This window comes from Corvus moneduloides, chromosome 6 (assembly GCF_009650955.1).
Source record: "Corvus moneduloides isolate bCorMon1 chromosome 6, bCorMon1.pri, whole genome shotgun sequence".
In the NCBI taxonomy this organism is placed as follows: domain Eukaryota; kingdom Metazoa; phylum Chordata; class Aves; order Passeriformes; family Corvidae; genus Corvus; species Corvus moneduloides.
In genome coordinates this window covers 58011272-58031089 of record NC_045481.1, presented here as the reverse complement: position 1 = coordinate 58031089, position 19818 = coordinate 58011272, and the positions used below count along the sequence as shown (strand labels likewise).

Below are 19818 nucleotides of genomic sequence, written 5' to 3'. Positions count from 1 at the left end.
TTATGTAAGTGCTGTCTCTTCATCAAAGTGAGGCACATTTTCTGTGTTACTGTAGTGTTGACATTTGCAGTCTTTGTTCTTATATAAGTTTCAAAATTAGTTAATTTCCCTGCTTTCTTCACCAGGAGCTATATCAAATTGCTTGGATTTTCTGGAGGATCTTTGTAGGTTCATATCCTGCAATGTGACATGCTAGTTTTTTTAGCTGAAGTACAGTATCTGTTGGATAGGGTAGGGTGAAATTTTCTGTCTCTTCTGTTTTTGTTGAGATGTTTTCATGCAGATCCTTGAGAATAAATTTATGATCACTGATGCTGTCAAAAGTAATTTGCAGAGTCTGGGGTGATAAGGGATATAGATTTTTGGTAAAGGGATGTGACCTCTTAAGAAGAATTGCCAATGGTAATTCCTTGTAGCGTAGATGTACATGTGACACTGACAAGCTTCCCTCCCATGTTGCATCCTGTAAAGAATGCTGATAGTGAGACTTGAGCAAGTTTTCATACCTGATATCCTCTGGTTTGTTTCATTTTAAACCTGAGCAACTGGAACATAGCAACAGGGTCCTCTAGCCTTTATGCCAATTTTTGAATTAAATGTTATTTAATGGTTTCTGGAGAAAATGTCCATAGTGCAGGCATCATATTAAAATTAACCTTCCAACTATTTTCTGTTGTTAAATTTGTACTTCAGCTTTTTTTAGGAAGCAGAATAAGATTGTAGCATAGAATAAACATTCTCTTTTTGAAGTAGGTTATTTTTAATGGCATTTAAAAATCTTGCACAGTCGTTTTTTTCCTAATGCTTATAAGAGAAAATGCTGATTAACAGGGTCAGCTGAAGTTTCAGTAATGTAAGAGTTTGTCAAAGTGGACTCAATGAAGCATATACTTCAGATTCTTGTGGACATAATTCCATTCCTCAGTGATATGTAAGTGTATATATATATAAATATGTATAAAATATTATACTACCAGGAAGAGTGGACAACATATACATTATTTTTATGGAAAATAAGTTTCATGTATGAATTGTAGGTCATGACTGGTGTAGTAGCAAACATGACTATCTTGTGCATTGCTTTTAGAAAAGCCTAAACTATCTGAAGTATTAGGATTTGGTTGTTTTTTATTCAATGAACCTTCATTGAGTTCTAATTTGCCTTTAGACTTGTTCAACTGCACTTAGGTGATTTTTGTGACCTCCCCACCCCTCCTTTCTGTTTTATCAGTAGTACTTGACTTTGCCATTTTTTTTGCATGAATTTTGGTACCATTTCTGAGCTATTCCAAGTTGTGCTGTTGCCTTCCTCTGTAACTCTGGTATGTTGTTGTTTTATTACTTGCTGCTGAATAACATATGCAAGACAGTGAATGATTTATCATAGGCTTTGACAGTAAAGAAATAATGGTTCTAGGGTTTGCATTAAGGTATTTAACTTTTTCATATAGTGATTTTTAGGATGATGACATACCTATGGTATTTAGAGTAGATACTGCTATCCTTGAGTGATGCCACTCATTGAAAGAAAATGGAAGACAATTCAGATTGGTCAGCAACACCTCGTACGTGCTCTCTTTTGTATCGTGTTTGTACAGGCAGAGTAACTGGGTGCATCCACATGGATGAGGGTGTTGTGTGGCTAAATATAGTGTGTATTCAAAACAGAAGAATCCTTCCGTCTTAAAATAAGCTTAATAACATAAGGAATTTTATGTAAGAGTTCATTAAGAAAAAATGAATACCACTAGGATAAAATTTTATTTTTAATCCTGTATCCTGTTTGAGCTGTTAAATGTCTAACATGGATTAGACCACACTTGGTGGCTCAGATTCTGCTTGTCGAAGACATGATTTAAAACTATAATTTAATTTTTTTTAAATTTTTCTTTTCTTGTGCAACTTTTGGATGAAAATACAAGGTAGAGCTAACAATTACAAAACTCACAGACCCATCTAGTTGTGCATGTTGATTCCAAGGTAGCTAAGCACTCTAGGTCTGAAGATAAACACGTTTAATTGCTTTGTGCTGAGGGAGATCTGCTTATCTGCAATTACATGGAATTGGTACTGTTATCGGTATGGTCTTTTCTACTCTGTCATACTCATTTGTTTGATCTTGGGTTAGATAACAGGTTTGTTTGAAAAGAACTGTATTGTATGTGTGTACAGTTCATAAAGCAAGTTAGTTTTGCTAATGGTAATTCCTTTGGTCTCTAATAAAGGATTGTGGCATACAGGCATCACTATAAAAAAGAGAGTAAAACAATTTGTTTGCAGGCAATAAATAATAGACAAAGGGGAGTAAGGAAGTTTACTGTATTTATACTCTTTCTTTTTGTAGTAAAAGCTGTCTTATTTTCTGTGTATTCGTAGGGATTTTTAAAATAGTTTTTTACAGTAGGATGTTAAATATCATTGGGCCCGTTTGTTGTGTTTTCAAGCAATGCCGTGTTAGAACTGGTTAATAAAACTGTCTCTATCTAATCTGTGTAATTAAGTTAGACATAGTTGCTCTATGCTTCTTGTTTCAGCCGCTAAGAACTAACAGAGGTGAGCCAAACCAGCTCCTCCTTGTGTAACATGTTGCCACAGGCAGTACTTTGTTGGTAAACAAAGCATTACCAGAAAGTGAAGTTTGGTATGTTGCCTCTTTCCAGCTTTTGGCGTATGATAGTATCTATACTGTCATGTTGAAATGCAACCAATTAGTTCAACAACTTCAGTGCAAAATGTGATTTATTATGTTCTTAATCTACTTGTTTATTCTTTTTGTAATTAACAGCTGAATATCTTATTTTTAAAAAAAACAAAATCGCCACTCCAAAAATTTGCATAGTTAAGTCATGCCATTGTATTCTGTGATTTCTACCTTGGCATTCTATATTGAAGTACACAGGTGATAGAATTGAGAATGTTTTTGCCTTAAAATGGAAGTAAAGGGGCCCTTGTTCAGACTGCAGATTGTGCATTCACATTCTTTTTCACTGACTTATGTCAACACTTTAAAGATATTTTATTATTATAACTGCATGCTGCTAAGACTTCTACTATTGAACCACCTGTACAGTTTCCACAGGAGGCTGGGAATTCCTGGTGTTTGATTTTATGCTCTGAAGGGTAGGTGCCTTCTCTAATCAATAGATTATATGAAAACTGTATAGTTCTACAAGGTCTTTATGCTCATTATTTTTTGTCAGTGGTGAATGACAGTTTTTCTCAGGGTCTGTATTGTGCTTTGATTGCTGTATTAATGTAATAAAGAGTATAAAAGTAAATTACAAGTCATGCTGTTCTCACTAGGAGTTTGAACTCATATTTGTGGTAGGAAATTAATCTGGTTTTAATTGCCTGTGAGTCTGAAGTATGTTCCTTTTTGTAAAGCTGATCTCACATAAATATAAATCAGTAACTGCCTGTTCTTTAATTATGTATTAGTGTATTGTATCTGCATACTAGATGAGAATATGAACATCTCCAGTTACGGTGTATTGGAGGTCATTAAATCTTCTGTCTTGATGAAGATTTGCATTTCTAAATACTGAAAAATGAACTATGTTGCTACTTGTTTTAGAGTGTGACTGTGTTTAGCTACAGTTAGAGTGTTACTTTATGAGTAGTCATAGGGTTTTTTTACAATGTGGCAAACAATTGCTGTAAAATACCCTATAAAATTGAAAAAAAAAAATTAAGTAATTGTAAATTTTTTGAGGTATTTTAATGTAAAAGAAAAAAACCAAGTATTTGAAAATATTTTTTGTTATTTCATAAATACATGGCTGAATTCTACCATGTATTAATTTTTTGAAAAGAGGACTAATGTAACCTGCATTCTTGGTAGCAGTCTCTTCTTCCCTTGCCATTTTATACTTGGTCTTGCCAAAGACAAATATCATGGTCCTTTCTGAATTCGTATTATGACAAAGACTTCAATTACATGATAACTTTCTTATGAAATGGGACTTCTGTTGCATACTTCAAAGAAAACATGGTACTTCATGTTGTTTGGAGGCTAACATTTCCAAAAAGATGACAAATGCCATGTTACTTTGGGTTTCTGCATGTATGATACTTTCACCTTTGGATAGTGAGATTCAGAGTTTTTAGTATGTTTGCATATGAGTTACAAAGAATGAAATTAGGTAGAGAGAGAAGGAGAGATGAGAATTTGCCGAGTTGGTTACTGGAAAAACAGATAATAATGTTATTGCATGAATGATGTTAAAATCAAATTGGAGATTATTCCCAGATGACTCCCTTTTGACTTTCTCTTGTAGAAGAATAATCTGTTTGAAATTTATTTGAAAATCTGTTGTGGTTTTCTGATTTTTTTTTTTTTAATAGCAATTACTTAATGAGTAAGGAACATTAAGTGAAATAATATTACTACGAGAAAAGTGTTTAAAATGTTTGGATGAGTAGATTTTTTTGATATTAAGAGTAAATTACTTTTAACAGCAACTTTCATTCATACTGTAATTGAATTGATAACTTTGTATAACTTATGATCTTGGATTTACACTTCAGCCAAATATGGGCAATAAAAATACATAATTTTTCAAGGAGATTTTATTCTTCTGGAGAGGGCTGTGGATTTTGATTGTGTTTTTTTGTTTGTTTGTTTGTGATTGGTTTTTGGTTTTTTTTAATTGATTGGGTTTTATTTCATTACTCTGGTATGCTCAAAATAAATTGAGCATATATTTGCATTGTTATTTTCCTATAAAAGTACAATTAGAAGAAAGGACTGCTATCAATAAGTATTATTTATAATGTTACAAAAATAACTTTTAGCTATTGACAGGAGAATGTTTGTGAGATTTCTACACACTGTAGGGTTTTAAGCGTGTTAGTCCGATCAGAGTTGTAAGCTGAGTCCAGCCATGAACTTCAGTTGACAGAAAAAAGACTCCATATGTCTTTCAGACGAAAAGTGATCCTACTTCCATTAGTGTCTTTTAAATAGATTGTTTGTTACCATAATAAGATGTTCCAATGTCAACACCGACCTTTTGGATTGTTTGATGTAACTGAGCTGGTGTAAGTGACTTTACCTGTGTGTGACTTTGCACTGGCACTGCAATTAATAGGTTTGGTTGGGTTTTTTTTGGTTTATAAATGTTCATTTACATAAGTTTTAAAGATGTGCTTTTTATTTTTATTGTTATTTAAATATGTTCACAGCGACCTAAGGGGAACGGTTCAAAGTTCCTTTTGTACATTTGCTGCACACAATGACCATCATAGTTTGTTCAGAAATAATTGTAAGCAACTTAAAATGCAAAATGATGCCCGAAATAGATTCTGTGTAAGGAGATTTGGAATTATTTCCTTTTTATCTCTGACAAAGTTATACCTTAGAAGTGCCTTCAAAATTATTACACAATTAAAATTTAGCTTTCTGTTGGTTTTTATAATTTTCTGGTCTGTGTTGTTCAGAACATGTGTTAAGAAAGGACAGTCCTAAATTTTTTTTTTCTTTTCTGGTATATTTGGTCATGATCTGTCCAAACTGCTCCAAGACATGTGGCTTCAAAAGTGATGAGCTGCAGAACGAAGATTTTCTGTAGATATCTCACATAGTATCTTTTAGACTCATATGTTTTGCTGTACTTTGAAATTTTACTGATAGTAAAATTTCTTTAAAAAAAGCTCAGTCCATTTAGGAAAGAAGATGAAATGATGATTGTCTGCTTTAGTGGGAAATTACCGACAGAATGATATGTAGTGCATATATAGTCCTGTAAGAAATGCAAATGTTGAATGCATGGTAAGTGTTTAGGAGAAATTTTTTTCTTCAATGTAAAAAACTTGCCTTTTCAATTACTGTTTTCAGGATGTCTAAACAATACTTTTAACATGTTTGTCATGTCAGAGAGCTCCAGGGGATAATCTATACTGACATAATTTGATTTAAAATCAACAGTTTGTGGAAATCTTGATTGTAGGCTTGAATTGTGCATGCCTTGGAGGTGATCTGGAGAAAGAGGGTAGGAGATTGTGGGTGCTAAAAAGCAGGAGCAGAGGAATTTTCCAGCTGCCTTTGCATTTTACGAAGTTTCTTTCTCATACAGCTAGCTGAGAAAAACAGCTGCTGAAGCACTTTGTGAAGTTCTTCTTTCTCATGCTTTAGCTGAGAAAGAGTGAAAGATGGTTTTGTAAACTAATTCTGTATTTTGCACCTGGGTTTGTTTTCCAGCCTTGTTTTGGTACTCTGGAAAAAATATTTTGAATGGGTGTTAGAGAACGTCAGCCAATCTCTCTAGGGGGTGGCTGGTCAAGCGACCAATCGTATCATTCTCTCTCCCGTACAAAGATACATGACCTAGCGTGTAAATAATAATTCCTTTTCTCCTTGGATTTGGATTGTGTCGTTTCTCGCTGGTTCTTGGTAAAACAGCGACTGGAGAAATGTACTGTTTATTTTGTTGGTGAACAATTTCAGCAGCAAATGAGGTTTAGATCAGATATTAGGGTGAAAATACATAAACCTGACACTTCTGCTTTCTTTTAAAATACTTTGCTACGGAACAGGTTTTTTTCCTTTCATTCAGTTTTTTTATGAAAATATCTGCTTTAGAGCATAACATCATCTCAGAAACATTATATTATCTGTTAATTGAAAAACATTTTCTATAGCAGGTATAGGGTTTTGGTAGTGTGAGAATGCTTTAAATCACCTTGGTCCCAGAAATAGCTTAACTGACTTATGTGTGTGTGGGAAATCACACTGTGAAAGGCCAGCATCCACAAAGGAGACAGAGGAGTCTTGCAAGAATCAACTTTATTCGAATAAAAAGAGAGTGTCCACTAGGCCATAACCTTGTGAGATCTCTCTCGAGGTTTTGGAGGATGCAGCCTCCTTTAATCCTAAACTCCCGGCTGCATGTTGCCCTCCTCCTTTCCTCATTGGCTGAGGGACTAGGAAGGCGAAGCCTTCCCAAATTGCCTACCAGATATTCCTCCTTGAACATGTATCCTCCCCACATCGTGCATTGTATGACCATTAAATGAGCTTTCAGCCCACCCTGCGCACTTTTCCTCTAAAGTTCAGAAATTCACTGTGCTGGACTATGCAACGAATGTGCTCAGCTTGGTGTTCGTAAAGACCCCCACACGCACTCTCCCAGGGCCCGATTGGTCCTTTCCGATCAACTCATTTGTGAAGACATTAACACCCATTTCTCCTGTCACGTGGAACTAACACCTTGCCATGTTAAGGCAGTGGGGCAAAATAAGTTTTAGAGCTCCATGGTACTTGGTTGTCCAGCTTCTGCAGCTTGAATTGATTTTCATTGTACATATGATGCATATGATGCATGTATATACAGTTTAATGATAGTGAAAAGCATTAACTTCAGTTTTTGGAGATTGTAAATTAATTTGGACTAAATAGCTTAGTCTACTTTGTTGATATAGAAAGCTAGTTGTATCTTTACATAGTATTTAAAGTTACTGAACACCATTTTTTTAGTGTTCATGGGTTTGCATGTACTGAACTGAACTATATATATGTAATCTCCTTGTGCATTAAAAATAGTATTAAAAAAGAAAATAATAATATTTTTCTGTTCCTAAATTATAATGTAATATGTTGCTGCATGTTGCAACATGGGAAGTTTTTTTCTGAAAACATTTTTGTTTCTCCATCCACTTGGACATTTATCTTAAAGCACTTCAATATCTCCATAGATTCCTGGTTTTTAAGGTGCATCATGGTAAATTCAAAGCATTTTGATGAAGTAATAAAGAAGTGGAATTAAAGAAAAACCTCAACAACATGCAAATCCTTGTACCTTTTGGCTGTATCCCAAAGAATGTCAGAATAGCTATTAGAAAGGCCTGAATGAAATGTTAGTAACTTAATTTGGGTAAGTATTATGGATTTCAAAGCAACAGAACATTTTTCCTGTCTTCTGCCATATAGACCAGATGCGTTCTAGGATGAAAAGCCTTTGCTCATCCACTGAAGTTGTAATTGGTCTTCTGTTGAAATTCAGAAAACTAGTCAGAATATCATGAGGCGTATTTATTGTCATTAATTACTACTGCTATCTGGGAAGAAGGAGGCAGCAGATCAGAACAGTTCTAGCTTGATAAGTTTGGTTTTTTAAGCACAAACTTTTTCAAATGGTAGTTCTTTCTGCTAGTAAGATTTTGTACATGTGTATGAATTTATGTGTGCACTAGCTGTGTTCTTATTGATAGTCTCGTGGGGTCAGAATTGGTGTATTTGCTCCCAGAGGTTTCCCTTTGTTCTCCATGCATACCAGTCTTAACATCTGTAATTCTGTGTGGAGACTGGTTGTGGAGTGAGCTGTGGTTTTGGGAGGGTTGCCTTCTTAAAGAAGTGTTTGCCACTATCTCCTACCAGATGCCTGTTTAGGATTTTGGGTATTATAAGTCTGGCCTGTTGGCTGGAATAGGATTGGAAGTTCCCTGTAGTATAAGTTCTGTTTCATGTTGTTTTTTAACACAATCCCTGTATTTAGATGATTGGAAGAAAATAAGCTGAAGTTTGCATATGTTTTTCCTTCCTCTTAGAAGGAAAAGATTATAGATTTCATTTGTCCTTCTGATTAATTTTCTCTCTGTGTTTATTGAAGCTATAGGTTCAGTGAGGTTGGTTTTAACAAAGGCCAGCACTGAACATTAATTTTCAATTTTGAGCTTTGCAGAAGGAAAATAAATTACTAAGGAGCTAAAGCGGACTTTAAAATATGTGCCCAAACAATGGTCTGTGTGCTTTGTTCAAGAAACACTGACAACAATAACTATTTTTAAAATGTCTCTATTCATACCTTTGCAGTGATTAGTTGTGAAAGATGTGGTAATAAAAGGATAAAGCAGACCAGCTATTTCTTGGAAAAGTCACTGCTAGAAAAAGACTCCTGTAGAATTTGTTGTCACTACTCCCCATTTCAATTCAGCATGTTATACTTAGTGTATATTAAATAGTTGACTGTCTTAAAATGGTAAGCTGTAGAAAATTCAAGGTGTTTGATTAAGAGGTCAGATATATTTTATTGCACTTAGAGTTGATATTTGAAAAGTAAAGCAGAGTGGAAAACAAGTTGTGTTGTGACAATGAACAATTTCTGTTGTGAATAACAAGGAAATTCAGACAACAAGTTTAGAGAACATGACTCATCGTAGACACACCAGAAGAATGAAGTAGCAAAAAGCATCTTTCAATGTTTTGATTATTTTGTTTCTATTACTTTTCTGTTCTCAGGACTTTTTTCCACAAAGAGATGGAAAAGATACAAATAAAATAAGAGTAAATACTTTGATACGGACCAACAGTGCCTGGCAATGCAGTAATAAATATTTACTGTTAGCCTTAACAAACATCCTAGTTGTTTGACCTTCTTTGCATTTACAAGCATACACTAGCTCTCATTTCAAGTATGAAAAATCTGTTACTGCGAAAAATGTTGGCTTGACATCCCACTGAGAAAGATCAGTAAAAGCAGAGAGAAGCCCTTTGACCTAGCTTTGATTGGCTTGGAATACACTAGTTGATGGTGGCTTTAATATTACAGAAATATTACAGAACCTATTTCTCTCATCATGTAACCATTGCCCTCATCATGTACCATTCATTTTTGTGAACATACTTTTGTTAGACTATTCAGTATAATAATACTCCAAGAAAAAATATTGTTACTTTGACATTTGCATGAATGTCAATTGCATGAAAGAGTCTCCATTTTATTTTTCTTCCTTCAGGAACTAGTTTCCAGGTGTTTCCTTTTCTTCTAGCGAGCTAAAAATTAGGCAGCATAGGTTGGATGCTGGATAGCTGTTCTTCAGTTTTTCTTTGTAGTATGTTTTAAATAAATCGGTATTCTGGTTTTGGGTTTTTTTTCAAGCCTGTAAAAAGTGGAAAGAGTACCATTTTCAAAACAAAGATGTTATGCAAGTTTCTTGAAAATATTCTAATTTCATAATTGATAAAACTGAAAAGATACTGATTTCATAATGGTCATTCTTTGTAACTCTTGTTTTTTCTTCTGGAAGATGAAATGTGAATGGTGAGGTACTGGGGCTGTGTTCCTGGCTGTTGCAGCAGGGTTTGTGGATATATTTCCTTTCTCCCACAGGAAAGTTCTAGTTTATCATTTGTGAAACCCAGTTTTGAGTGGAAAGTCCTCCATCAGGCATGTCTCACTGTTAAAATGTTGTATATAGTATTGATACGATACTGGCAAAGTGTGTAGTTTTTGCAAGTTAATTTTTCTTCTGCTCGTATTTTAAACTTGGTATTCATATTTTTTGCTGTTCTTCTGCTCATGTTTTAAACTTAACATTCATATTGTTTTCTATTCTGAAAACAGCATTACTTGTTTTTTTGCAACTCAGGAAGTATGTCTTTCCCGTTAGGTAAAAGAGGTAACTGATTAGGTAGGATTCTTTTTCCTTTTTTTGGCTATTAAGTAAACTTGGAGTAAGGTTCTCCTCTGAAAACTATACCTGGACCAATTTTGATACATAATACTGCAAATGGCAAAATTTAATGAGTTTTACATTATATAGAGGTCATGCACTATAATTTATGTCGTGTCAGTTTATCTTTCCATGACATGATAGCTGTCTTCATTACCTTCTAAGTCTGGTGATTCTTATGAGCGTTTAATTTGGGAGGAGTACTGCAAAATCTTCTACTCACTATACGTGAATGGCTGCCATTCAATGAAACATTTCTTTAGACAAAAAGGGGACAAATGCCAACAACAGGATATAAGAGTATCAGAGGGGAATAGTTGTACAGTTGTCTCTTCTGTGGTTGTGTGTTAAATCATTGAAGGAAGCGTGAAACAGGACTGGAGGAAGGAAAGGCATTTTCCCAGGAAGGTTGTTTTGAAGTTGATTTTTATTTATTTTATTTTTAATCAGAGAACTTGGAGGTAAGATGGTTTAGGTGATTACACTTGCTGAAAGCAGGTGAGATGGTCATTGTCAATTCAGATTTTTAATTTGTTTTTTTTCTTTAGTAGAAAAAGTGGATAAACAGGACTGGGGATTGAATAAATAATTATGCAGTGCAAGGTCACTTTTTGGGGAATAACAGGCTTTCTGTTTTTACAAGAAATTAATGTTACCTGTTGGAAAGAGCTGTGGCAAATGCCTTGTGTGCTAGTTTATCATAATGTATTAATGATCTTTTGGTATTGTGTAAGTGTGAACAAGGCTATACAATTTGTCTAAAAAAAAAGGTAAATGGCAGGAGTTTGTCACATGGTCGACAGTGGAAAAGAGAGGGACTGCTCATGAAGTACTGATACCCAGGATAGCAGATTGTTTGGCATAAGACTTCATGTCCTATATTCTAACTCAGTATGTCTTAGATATTTAGTGCAATTTACCAAAGTCTCTTTGAGATGTTGTTGTCCAATATGTTGAAGTACTCTTTCAGACAATGTCAGGGTTGTGAGAGGAAGAAAAAATGTTTTTTGAAAGATCGTCTGATGGAGCGCTTGAAATAATTAAGGTTAGTAGGGGAAAATAAAGTTGTGCATCTAAGGGATCAAATTACTTTAAAAAGGGTATAAAGTTCTTGCCTTTAAAAAGATAGAAAGAGCAGAGTGGAAAATACTGAAATAGTAAGTTTTTTTAAATAAGTATTATGTAGTTTCAATTTATGTATGTCACGTTTGAGTTTCAATTTTGTGTAAGTTCTGCAATCTCATTTTGTTACACAGCAAAGGAAAAATAATCACAAAGGCTATTAAGCATTGTGGAGTAAACTTTATTACATGTGGAACATAATCACTAGAGGAATTACAGATCAGTCATAGTAAAATGAAATACTTAAAAGGTATTTATTATTAGAGCTTTTCAGTAAAAAGTTTTGTATAGTAAAATGGTAAACTCTTTGTATTTCTATAACTATACTAGAGCTAGTTGTAAAATGAAAGCTGTGAAATGTTTGTTGTTATCTGTATGTCATGAAAGAGCCAAATTGTTTCTAAAATGTACAGTCACAAACTGATTATAAAATTCCCAAGGGGACTCTGATGGGACTGTCATAACTTAGCAATGGAATGGTGAGTCACTGCAGGAGAAATTCATGTAATAATCTTTTCCAGTATTTATAGGACCAGGAGGATAAAATGTAGTTTAATTTTATTTGATTAAAAACTAGTAGGCAAGAGAGAAAGAGGAAGAAAAAATGAAGCATCTTTTATTTCAGGCATGAAAGATGGATGGAATATATAAGAAGCATATTATGAAGCAGGATACTATAGTGATTAATTTCAAATCTGATCAATGCTCCAAAATGGTCATGTTAATATCATAACCATTCTATTTGATAACTTAAGGTGATAGCTGTTTTTTTTAGGTTCTGGATACAAAGAGTGGCTTCTGAGTGGAACAGCTAGATTATGAGAAACTGAATGTGGATTGAATCCAAGCTGTATCCTCTTGTATCTAGTGCCCTTTGGTTAAAGATCATGTCTACTGTTGCTTAAAGGTTTGGCTGGTTTTTGTTGGTTCTTTCAGAAAGGGCAGTGGAATTCAGTGGGCATGTGTTCATTCACAGGTGCTTGCATGGATTCTTAACTAAAGCTTTTCAATGCTGTCAGATTTTGAGAGTTTGTCACTGTGTCATGGTACAATGACTCCTATCCTTCTCTTCTCTACTTTGCATTGCTAGTATTTTCAAGATCTTCTGTATGGTTCATTAATATTCAGCATGTATAAAGGGCTTATCAAGCTTAAAGTTTATCAAATTTAAAATGAATGAAAGCAGAAGCAGATATCTGTGAGGAAAGGTGAGACTGTTAAACAAAATATAAGTATTCTTGAATGAGCTATAAGATCTTCAAAAATTCATCTGGAAAAAAACCCCCAGTATTACATATTGCTTAAAAAAATCAAAATTGTCTGGAGATTTGGCCAAAAAGGTACCTAATTTATCTTTTCATATTCTGCCGTTCAAACGTGATGAAACAAAGGACTTTCTCTGTGGTATAGAAGTGTTGGTGAAAGAAGGATCAAATCTGTTCAATACTTTCTGGAGATGACCAAAGAAGAGTTAGATGTTTAGAAGACAGACATGCAAGAAATAAACCAGTAGTTAAACATATTAGTGGGAAAAGACTATTTCCTGGAAATTAATGTTACTAGTGAGTTTAAGTGGAATGAAATTATTATTCCAAAGTATTTTATTTTAAAGATCGAAGTAGCTCTTCTGACACTTCTATACCTTCTGTGACTCTTTCTGCCAACACTGTAGGTCTGTTTTAGGAAAGATAATATTGATGTTTTTGAAAATTTTCTTCCTAGTTTTCTAGCTATGATAAAGAATAAGAGCATTTGTTTGTTTTTTTAAACAAAACAACCAAACCTAACCATGAAGACGTGACTCATGCTGATTAAACTTTTTTTTTCCAAGAGGAATTATGATGTAATTTAGATTGGTTTTGATTCTAATGTGTTGCTGCAGAATAAGTGCAATCCTAAATTACACTTGGGACTGTTGTGACTAAGTTTTTTGAGTGCATTTCTGAGTGGGTTAATCCTATACAAAAAAAATAAAAAGGTGGTTTTAATTTTCTGTTGTTCCTCCACATATTTCTGAAGGGATTTTTCTAAATGGATTTCCCTACAGAATTAGAATTTAAAAGTTGGAGGTCTCTTTATTGCTTATGTACATTACTTCTGGTAAGGATTAAATGGAAATAACTTGAGTGGAAATCAAAGCATATCAGATTTACCTTGGAAATTTTAAGAGTAATTTAAGAGAATTTGTATATTTTCTAGAACTCATGTTCATTTTTGCAATTTTCTAAGCTAAATGCAGAGTTAACAATTACATTTTTATATTAATAATTTTCATTGAAGAGAGATAATTAAAAAGTCGCTAATTAGTTTAATATCCCTTTCAACAGCCAGTATTGGATTTTTACGGGTGTAGTAGAAGTAACAGTACAGTGCAAAGAAAGCCCAAACTGATTGGAACCTTTGTCATAAGAGAGCTTCTCTGAATCTTAGTGGTATGTGAGAACTTATAGAGAAAATGCTTAGAATTTTTAGCATATGCAAGTATGTTCAAACTCTAGCTAAATTCTTATGTTCAGTTGCATTAAAGAAACAACCACATTTTTTAACTGTTTCAGTTTTGTGTTTATAAATTGGGTTCAATGAGTATACTTTTGTTTTTGTTATGGCAGAAGATAAATCAGAATGCTTAAATAGGTTGTGGGAGCATTTATATAGTATGGATGGTATGTCCTCTGTAACATAGTTTTGTCTTATAGATATTGCTTACAAAAAACTCTGGGTCAGTGCTTTATTTCTTCATAGGAGTGATGCAATTTAATATTGGGTGATCACCCAACTAAATTTTGTTTCCTTCATTAACTTTGTAAAACACTGTAGGAAGTTTTTCCTTCTAGAGCATAAGCTTAGGAAACATGATAGTATAGCACAAAGAAATTGTGTTGAATAATGCAGCCTAAAGATCTTAGAAGATCATAATTTGCTCTTACTTTTAGCCTCAGTAGAGTTATATTATTAGTCTCATAAGTATTATCATAATATTATTATTATTATTATGGGATTTCCATATGTAAGTCTTTATGTTTTCTAAAATATGTTTCTGGAAAAATGTTTGGCTCTTCATTGCCTTTGAATTTCTGTTCTTATCCAAAGGAATTTGTGGTTGAATCTTAGTTCTTTCAAGAGTTAAATTGGAAAATTTCACTTAAAATGTGCTTATCCTTTGGGTGTATAATTTGTGAGAATAAGTTTAGGTCATATTAATTTCTATTTAATATGATTGTAGCTGATAAGTAGTCTTCAAAACCTGCTTCACATAAAAAATAATTTGAGAAGTGGGACCCCCCCCTCCCCCCCCCCCCCCAGATATTAATATTGAAATATCTGGAGAATTTGTTTTTCTAGTTTAGCGTGAGTTTCCCCAGTCAACAGAGGTCAGTTCAATCAACTGAGAGAAAAGTCTTACGGGAATACCGAGGTGGGAGAGTAAGTCACATTTCTAGTTTGGTTTAGATACATTGTCATAAAAGCAATAAAAATCCTGTTCTTTCTGTGCTCCAGTATGCTTTCGCTAGACTATAGAATTATAGATACTTACTTAGTAATTTTTAAAGAAAATATTTCCTGAGTGGAATTGCGGTCATACAACCACTGCATTGCTAAGTGACGAGCCAGTTATTTCTGTCAACAAAAATAGTTCCTGACTTTTAATCAGTCAAGTACCGGTGTTGTTAGGCCAAAGGAAGAAGGGGCATATGGCAGCTTCTAGAAACACTACTGCTCTTTTGTAGGTGAAAGAAGACTTAAAACAGCATTAAGTTCTACTAATCTTCTCCCCTTAGACTTACATAGCCCAGCCTGTCTTGGTTCAAGGTGGCTGACTGTGTCCCAAGTCACTGTTTCTTTGGAAGGTCTCAGGAGCAAAGCCTCCTGGTCAGCCTGTTGGTCAGATGGACACTGACTATAGAAACTTCTCTAGAATGAATCTACAGAAACTGCAGAGCTGTCAGGAGAGCAGTGTTCACCTTTCCAGAGTCTTATCTCAGCTGCCTTTCTTCTTCCTTTCTTTCTCGAGCTGGGACCAGTTGGAACTTGCTCACCAGTTCCCTAGACTCCCATCTTTGCAGGCAAACTGTTTGCTCCAGACATTCTCTTCCATGATGTGGCTGGGAGTTAGCAGCCTTTTCCATTCACTTTATCTCAATATGAAGTTTGATGTCACAGTCACCCTTCCCAGGTACGAGAGAGAAGGCTTTTTTTTTGTTTTGGTATTGTTTGGTTGGGTGTTTTTATTTTTTTGTTTGTGGGTGTTTGGTTTTTTTGGGGGTTTTTTTTGTTGGTTTTTTTTTTTTTGGCAAAAGATTATTCTGACACAATTTCAATTCTGCACAAAATACAAAAATATTTCCAAAAAGGCAATGGTATATTTTCCTCTAGTATATTAGGGAGATTATCAAAATAAGTTTTAAATCAACCATCAGTTTATCACTGCTCTAAGATAAAAGGTGTTTGTGTTTTCACTCAACAGCGCTTCCTCGATATGACGTTTGGAGCTGGAGGCCACACAGCAGCTCTTTTAGAGAAAGCCAGCGACATCACGGTGTATGCACTAGACAGGGATCCCACAGCTTACAAAATAGCTCAGCAGCTTTCAGAATCCTACCCGTAAGTTGTCTTCTCCTGTCTTATATATGGTTAAGATTGATACTTCGGTATTTTATACGTAATGTAATATATTTTTATTGGTTTTAATAGCATATTGTAGAATAGCATTCTATGCTGCATGTACCCTGTAAATAAGAGATCCAATTCGATTTGTTTGAGTATTTGCATGCAGCTTCTTCTTAGGTTTTTGGAGTTAAATGTGTATTTTGTAGTTTTAATTTTAAGCATGCATCAAGAGGCTAATTTTATATTTAAAAATAGATTTTGAAAGATTGATGTGTTCTGCTTGCCTTGAGATGATTCTGATTGCAAAGTAGTACAAAAACTTATCTTTGTGGTAAATATTTCACAAAAATGATGGAATAATATGTTTTAAAATAATTAGGTCATTTAAATATGGATTATGAATATTTTAATTTTAAAAACCCCAAAATAATTGTAATTCAGTATTAGGTTTGCTAAGTACTTTGCCACTGGCTTCAAAAACTACTGAACAATTTAATAAGTTATGATTTCTGTGTATAGCTTATGCTTCGATTTTTGTTTTAAATAAGAGTGCTGAATTTGCTAAATGAACAAATGCTAAATGCAAATTTTTTACATCTTTTTTAGTTATGCATAGTTCTTGTTCCTTTACTTAATTCAAGAAAGAACTCAGTCAGAACATCAATGCATTCATGCAAAAGTGTGCAATATAAAGAGTTGAATATGAGCTTTTCAGAAAGTCAAATTTTCAGATCTGACCAAGAAGTGAAAATATGTAGATACAAAATTAAATAATAGGAAGTAATCAAGACTTAAGAAATTTATGTATGGTAGTAAAGAGAGAATACTCACTGTCAGGTTGAAAACATTGTTTATTTCAAAAGAGCTTTAGCATGAAGAAAAGCAAATATTTCCAGTAAGAAGAAATCTGGAAGAGGCAGATAAAAACACCTGGTTGTTCAGTCATGTTTTCCCACATAAAAAGAAGTTCTAAGGCAGCAGTACTCTTTAAGCAATGCAGAAGGTGTTCCTCAACTTTTCTAAGATAAAAGGCTAAGCTGTGCATTCCTTTCTTCACATGTGTTTGACAGAGGCCCAGTGGGAGAAATGCATGCATGTGTCAAGACAGCATAGCTCAGTTTCTAATCATCCTATTCTGCAAGACCACTTACATGTATTTCTCTAAATTTTCAGCTCTTTTTGGGCTGAAGTGACATGCGATATATACTTACAAATTTGTGGAATTCCTCTCTCTCTCTCCAGAGAATGCTCTTTTTGACAGAGTGCTGTGGAGAATTTTGTCAAGGGAAGTCCATTTTCTTTTAAACTAAGCCTGCAAACATGTTCTGCCAAATGTCATGGGAGGTGTAAAGTCTTCTGTTCTTTGTGTCATAGAAAGAACCCAGTCTTTTAGAAACATTCACACAACGTAAGGCAACAATGAACAGTCCTCTGACTCAATATAAGTCTATCTGTAAAGTATCCTATGCAAACCTGGATGTGGAAAGTTTATTTTCCAAATAGACTAAGAGATTTTACAAGTGCTGGATGCTCTTCTGCCAATGATCAGCATCCGTAATTTTCTGCTTGCTTAGGTTTGTGAAAAGATGAACTTTGTATAGCAGTTGATGTAACTTATTATGGTTTAATAGACAAAGGAGGCCTCAGTTCTTATTTTTGATGGTAGTGTCTACCTTTACAGATGCAAGTTATCCTTAGAATGAAGTGGATTCTTGAATAACATAGTGGTGTTGGTGAAAAATCTTAATCATTGAAAGGTGACTGTATGTCACCTGGATATGTATTGTAGGATACAGAGCTGTATTCTTATTTGCTCTGGTGTTTTCCCTCATTTTCTGTCTTTCCTATTAGAAAGAACAAGTGGGTCCTTTTCCAGAAGGTAAATATATCTTTTCTCATAGCAGTTTGTGTTGAAAATTATTGCAAAAGAATGTTCTATATGTGCTAATTATTAATCTTCTTTCCCTGGGAAGTCAGTTGCATAAACCATTGTCAAGTTAAAAGGAGAAAGGAGGCATAAGAATGTAATTTATAAACAGGTAAAGCTAATGTCTGCTTACAAATCAGTTGAGTATAAAGGATTTACTTACGAGATATGGAGCTTTTATGAATTTTTTTAAGTATTCATTAAAAGATGGTTGGTCTAACATTATGGGATTTTATTGTCTATTTCATGCACTGTGTTAGAAATAAACCTTGTATCAGTTCAATTCAGATCTGTGTGGGCATCAAAATCTCAGGGAATTCATCCAGTTGACATCTGTATCTGGTCAGGTCTATTCTCACATTAAATAGTTGCCTGGCTCACCAGGGAGCCACAGAAATAGTTGTGCTATCTGAAGAATGGCAATGGCAGCATGCAGTTGCAGTCTAAGAGAAATGTAGGGCTACCCCTTCTGTAAGATGCACAGCCTTAGATGTACATGACTGAATAACTGCAACACAGAAGTATAAATATCCTCCACTTTTTTCCTGTTCTAGGTTTTTGTTCACCTCTTCTGTTTAACACTGATGTTCTGGGAGAGGTTATTTGACTTGCTGAAGTGGTTCATTTGCTTTGGAGGTGACAGCACAAAGTTGGGGAAGAGGCTGTTGTGTGACCATAACCAGTAAAATTTTATTCCCACTGTCTGAAACTGTGAATGCAATGGGCAAACTGAAAGTCATACGAACTGAATTTTCTGTTACCCTTTGTTTCCTACTTTCCTACTATTCCTAACCAGAATACTGCATGTGTGAGTTGGTGATGTTAATACCAACTGCATGATGGATCTTGAATCTTGCAGTAATATTTGCAGTAGTCCATTTTACCATAAAAAATTAAAATTCTAAATATACAGTGTTAATTGTTATTGCTTATTCTGGTTAGATCACATTAATAATCTTAGTAAAATTATATAGTTCTGACTGTTATTCACTATGTGGCTTTGTTTGTTAATGTAATCTTTCTGGATTTCAGTGAAGTTTTTTATACAGCCTCTCACCATATTCTTCTGGACAAAATGCCCATTCCACAGCTGGATAAGCTCATCATGTGATGGATGAGCAACTGGCTCACAGGTTGGGCACAAGGAGCTATACTGAATGGGGTGACATCAGGCTGGTGAATGGTCAATAGAGGGGTTCCACAGGGTGTGAATACAAATATGCTGCCAGCAAGAATTCTTTCCAGTCCCGTGAGATATTTTTCTCTCTCACGGAAGATATTAGTAGAGTTCTATAAACTATGAACACCTGCGACCTTGCAGAGCTTTGTTTATAGTACAGTAGGAAAATATTTTGACAATGGATGTTTTAGGATTTTAGCCAATCACCCCAAGGGGTGGCTGATTCTTTGACCAAATAGACTATGAAGAAAAAAGTCTATAAAAGAGTCATAAAATAATTAAATAATTAAATCTTGCTGCACAATTCCTGCCTGCTGGATGTCTCTCCTCTCCCTACCACTGCAGGATATCGCGACAACAGGGCTCCATCTTTGGCCCTGCGATCTTCAGTGTCTTGGTAAAGGGCTTGGGTGCAGGACTTGACAGGATACTAAGTGAGTTTGCAGATGATGCAAAATTGGGAGGAGCTGCTGATTCCCTGGAATGCAGAGTGGCCCTGCAGAGAAACCTGGACAAATGAGAGGGCTGAGCA

At 34.6% G+C, this 19818-nt stretch overlaps 1 protein-coding gene across 2 annotated transcripts in view; it reads left to right on the top strand.

The window, feature by feature from the left end:
* METTL15 (methyltransferase like 15) overlaps nucleotides 1-19818 on the top strand; it is a 99050-nt gene that overhangs the window by 24454 nt on the left and 54778 nt on the right. For both annotated transcript variants that reach the window (XM_032111745.1, XM_032111746.1), the window contains one exon: nucleotides 16037-16173. In XM_032111745.1, the coding sequence (XP_031967636.1) occupies nucleotides 16037-16173 (137 nt within the window). The remainder of the gene's footprint in view (nucleotides 1-16036; nucleotides 16174-19818) is intronic.